Below are 5144 nucleotides of genomic sequence, written 5' to 3'. Positions count from 1 at the left end.
TAATTTAAAACTAGCCAATAGCGGGGAACGAATTTGCATACTGGTGGCGGGAACTCTTTTGCACCGTGCATTCCTCTTGCAACTTGAGCAATGCACTCTGCAAAAGAAGCTGCAAAGAGGCGGGAAACTCGTCCCTGCACCGGGGTTCTCCTCTGCAACAGGAAACTCTCCTGTGCAATGAAGCTGCAACTTGGCGGGGATAATTCTGGTGCCGAAGCACACACAAAATCATGCCTTTGGGTCATGACATGTGGAACTTGCGCGCAGGGAAGGGGTTCGTCGAGGGATCGTTCGGCGACAGGGAGAGGCCAGAGGTTGATCAGACCCCTATAGCCTTCTCAAGGTACATGCTGAGTCCAATAGGCTCCGCAGCGCTTAGAGATCTTCACGAGATGTGAAGTTCTCCTCCTCCAGATGGTTGTGGAGTCCTCCCTTGCGGGGTTCTCCTCAGAGTTCTCCAACTTGGGCGGAAACTGCTCAAGCCTCTTATACGGCTAGCAAGCCAATCGCTAGCCGCCACGTGGGAATAATTTAGAACTGGCCAATAGCGGGACACAAATTTGCATGCAGGTGGCGGGAACTCCTTTGCACCGTGCATTTCTCTTTGCAACTAAGAAATGCACCCTGCAAAGAAAGCACCGAGTGGCGGGAAATAATTTAGCAGTGCCGAAGCACACACACACCAAATCACACCCTTGGGTTGTGACAGTCAGTCTTTTATATTAAATTGTCTATAGAGGGAAAAATTGCTTACCAAGTTTTAGCTATTAATTCATATTATCTATATGAATTATTCAAATCATATTTATGGCTTTTTCTAAAAATATAATTTGAATAATTCATATGGATATTCTTTTCAATAACATTCACAAAAAATAAGCATGATTAAAAACAAACACATTTCATCATGGCAAAAAACATGAAAACACATTCAAAGTGTTTAAGAAAATCTAGCGCACAACATATATGATGCCAACAACATGCATAAATCTTAGAAAACTCCACTAGGATATAATGAACACTGATTCACCTTATGAATGTTATTTTCAAACCTTTTGCAAACCCCAAACTTTCACTACAACTGAAAATAAGATCACATAATGAAACATTGAGAATAGTATTGGACTTGGTGCTTGAAAAGGCACTCCAGGGTACCAAAACCATTTACATTAGACAGAAATCTAACTATGTAACTCAGCAAGCTCAACATTAACTCAGAAGAGTTCTAGTATTACTTACATCCTATATATTATTTTAAAACAAGGAAGTCTATCAGTGTGCAAAAGAGAGCTCTGTAAAACAAGCAGCATGCAAGAAGAATAATTTAAGGTAAGTAATTACATTCAGGAAATTGAGAGAGATACGCGGCTCCCACAATGTACCTTATAACATGCAACATCATTTTCAGTTCCAGTTACCTATGTTCCACACAAATGTGCATTCCCTCCCCCTCACTCTTTTTACTGAAAATTAATTAAATCCAAAATAAACGTTTACATACCTGAGATTAAAGGAATAATTGCTTACTCTAAAAGGATCGATCTTGCATTGTTTTGCAGTTTCCTGCATGTTCTTTGGGTGCTTTTATTTTGAATCTTTGTCAGATATTGAACTCTATTTAAATTATAATGTAGAAAACCAACCTATCAACTGAAACATTCAAGACAGAAATCAGTTGCATCTGTCTGCCTGAATCCTCTGCAGCGATCAGTTTACTTTGGCATGCACTAGAGATCATTGAAAACTTTTTAAACTGGCTTCTGTATTTCATGTCTTCAGAAACAAGATTTACAGCCTCAGTTTTAAGACCCCGCCCACTAAATAGGGTTTATCAGTTTATAGATAGGCAAAGTATTCTGATAATCAGTACCTATCAGATATGACTTCTGCTAACCCACACTAAATATGACTCTTACATAGCAACACAAGGTCATTATTTATCATTAACAAGAATACTTAAATACCTTTTTAAAAGCCTTTGGATTATGCTGCACTTAGCCTGCTGGCCAGTTATTGCATGTCCTTTCCCAAAAATGCCTGACAGAAAAAGGACTGGGATGCAGAAAGGACAGAGCAGAACTTAGACCATAGAGGGCATTAGGCAGGGCAGGGTGGCACCTCAAAGACTAAAAGGTTAAAAAATGAATATGCTTTTGTAGGCACAGGCAATGAAGTTTTTAGCAGTGTAACTTGTTTACACCGGTGTATACAAGAATGGACAGATAATATCAACTCCTACCACAGTGCAATTTACTTAAATCTAGTGTAGAAATGTCCTGGGAAAATTATGGGGAAAACTACACTGGTATAGATGACTTCTATCTGCTTTCCTCCCAGAGTAGCTCTATGATCAGTGCAAACATGGTGCTACTGACCATCTACCACTTAACTGCAAGACACGGTGGGCATCTATGCACGTGATTGGGAGAGGGTTGCAAGGAAAGAAAAGCTACTCTAATTAAAGAACCCCCGGCATCACACGTATTCAGCATCATTCAATGAGTTTTAGTTAAAGTGCCCCTGCAGCCATTTTGAAATATGGATGGGGACATTGAATATACACGAGGTGGAGGCTGCTGGAGTGCGCTAGTTAGCATGCCCCAGCAGACTCACAGCAGACTTGACTAACTGAGTCTGCTCTGATGCATGCTAATTAGCGCACATTGGAGTAGATGTCCATCACTTGTATAGGTGCCATGTAACAGCACCCCACTACAAGAAGCTATACCTGAGTAGCTGGCTTGTACATCCTGGTGTAACAAAACAATGTAAATGAATACCCAAAGTACCAAAACTAGAGCCATATCAGGCCTATTAGATGAAGAACCCAAGAATATCATCATTTCAGGGAGAAGTTAACTCAAAGAGGCATTTTGGGGTATAAGATATGGAAAATGCTAAGGAACAATACATCCTGTACTTTCTTATTAGATTGCCCTATAAGTACTTATTTCAGAATTAAGCTGTACTTCCTTTCTGTGAACAGCCAGTACAGTTCTGTAGGAGTGTTTGCTTGCTTACTTTTCTGCCAGACTTAATCAGAAATCCTTCTCTATCCATAGATGTTTATGCAAGGATGGCCTGGGAACCTGCCAAGGACAAGATCCAGGCTTGGAAAAGCTATAAAGAATGTCTTCAGACTCACAGGAAGACAAGGTTCTTTGGGTGAGTCTGACATCTTTTATTAGACAAACTTAAATAGTTGGGGGGAAAACATTTTAGCAAGCTTTTGGGTTTAAAAACTCTTCATCAGGCTGGAGAAGTCTCTGCAGTTGGTGTGTGCTCTTCCTGGAATAGACCAACACGGCAACAACCTACACCACTTCAGACTCACGTAATGCTACCAAATGCCATGCAGCCTACCTCTGATACTTACGTTTGACATTGCAATCCCTACTGCAAATCCTCAGTAATGTTCCCATTTTTCTTATCAGCTACTGCATTGCACTGCTTCTGAACAAGGCAAACTCCCTGCTGTCTATCCGATGACTCTGTACTACTGGCACAGACAGCGACAGTTGAGGTAAAAATCTGCACAGGACTAATTAGTCCTTAGAGTACAACCCACATAGCCACTCAATGACAGCTTTAGCAGCTCAGACTGTTGCCTCTGCTACTTGTCAAACCCGTCTCTGTCTGCATGTGGATCCAGCAATAGCCAAGACAGCACTCTGCTGGACTCATCTCTGATAAGCTTCCTGAAACAATTCCATCTTGGCCCACACATGCATTTCTAAGATTGTAGTTGGTGGGATATAACTCTCCCCAGCTGTCCCCAAATTAATTCCATATAACCACAAGAGCAGCTTTTAATGGCCTGTAGCTAATTTCTCCACTACATATGCTCCAACTCCATAAGCATCTGTGTAAAATAACTGCTAAAATAAGCCAAAATGACTCTTTACAGAGACTGTGCAGAAACATGAAAAAAATACTAGAAAGCTTTATCTAAAAGACATAGGGGAAATGAAAGAGTCAACAGCTATTCCACAAGCACAGGAACCCACACAAGTTCCATCCTCACCAATGTACATATTCACAGGATATTGTCATGACAGTCTGTTCCCTGCCATTGAAGAAGCTTCAGCGCTCTCAAGAAAATGAAAAGAAAACAGGATAGCTAGACAATAACATGAATAGCAAGGTTATTCCCCCCTCCCCCTCACCCCCCGCTCCCTACTAAATCCACCTTTGTTGCCTCACTGTTCAAGAACCTGTTGTTATCCTTCATCCTTTTTCAAAGACATACATAGCCCCCCTCCTCATCCTCCCCCCATCTCCCAGGTGTTTCCAGGGCAAAAAGAAAGATTAGGAAAATCACTGGTCATGCAGGCAAACCTAAAGGAACATTTTTCTTCTGGGTCTCAGTGAATCTGATACCTGTATTCCATAAGGAAGCTACTAGGTCAACTACAAAAAAAGCACAACAGAAAACACAAAACTCAAAGTAATAAGCTACTGAATCTACTGAAAACAGTCATTGTTCTCATCTTTTCAAGCACCACTACTCAGAACGGGATGTTCTTTGTGGTTGCAACAGCGCAATTTTCTTGAGTAAGCTGCTAACTGAAAAAGAATAGGCAGTCCGAGCACTGATAGGCTTTAGATAACATGCACTGTGATGTTACAGCAACTGCCAGAAATGGTCGTTGACTTGATAGCAGCAAGGGAAAGTGCTGGTATAGACAGAGCTCAAGAGATTTTTATTTTGTACCTCTGCATCATCCAAACCTTCACTGCATCAATGTTTTTAAACTGTGCTAGCGGTTTGGCTTGGGTTTAGCTTCTACGTCATCAGTAACTGCTGCAGTAATCTAGGCACTGATTTACTGATTTTCTAATGTAGATATACCCACAGTGATCCCTGTTGCAGGACTGGTTGCATTGATTTCAACTGAGCAATTTATTTGGGGAACTTTTTGATCCACCTTCTAAGGCTGTTAGAATCATGATACTTCTAAAATCCAGAGTAAACATATAATTTGTTAGGAGAGGTCAGGGATTCTCAAGTAGATACAGGAAGGTTTGATAGAGCCCTTCTTTCCACAATCTCTTGCTTGCATAAGGGTGTATAACAGGGAACCTGGGACCCCTGTTACTTTGAGAGAGAGACTGCAGCAGAAAGGGCCCCAGGCAACTGAACA

The 5144-nt window shown here is 41.2% G+C and overlaps 1 protein-coding gene across 5 annotated transcripts in view; it reads right to left on the bottom strand.

The window, feature by feature from the left end:
- IL1RL1 (interleukin 1 receptor like 1) overlaps positions 1–3504 on the bottom strand; it is a 61780-nt gene extending 58276 nt beyond the window's left edge. For 3 of the 5 annotated variants that reach the window (XM_025213168.1, XM_025213167.1, XM_025213170.1), the window contains exon 1: positions 1502–1756. In XM_025213168.1, the coding sequence (XP_025068953.1) occupies positions 1502–1569 (68 nt within the window). In that variant the 5' untranslated portion in view covers positions 1570–1756. Of the gene's footprint in view, positions 1–1501; positions 1757–1964; positions 2035–3376 lie in introns of those variants that run through there. The other 2 variants (XM_025213169.1, XM_025213171.1) reach the window with 2 other exon arrangements.
- Positions 3505–5144: the final 1640 nt, after the last annotated feature.

The sequence above is a fragment of the Alligator sinensis genome, unplaced genomic scaffold, assembly GCF_000455745.1.
Source record: "Alligator sinensis unplaced genomic scaffold, ASM45574v1 scaffold680_1, whole genome shotgun sequence".
Taxonomy (NCBI): domain Eukaryota; kingdom Metazoa; phylum Chordata; order Crocodylia; family Alligatoridae; genus Alligator; species Alligator sinensis.
This window is presented reverse-complemented; position numbering and strand designations above follow the sequence as displayed.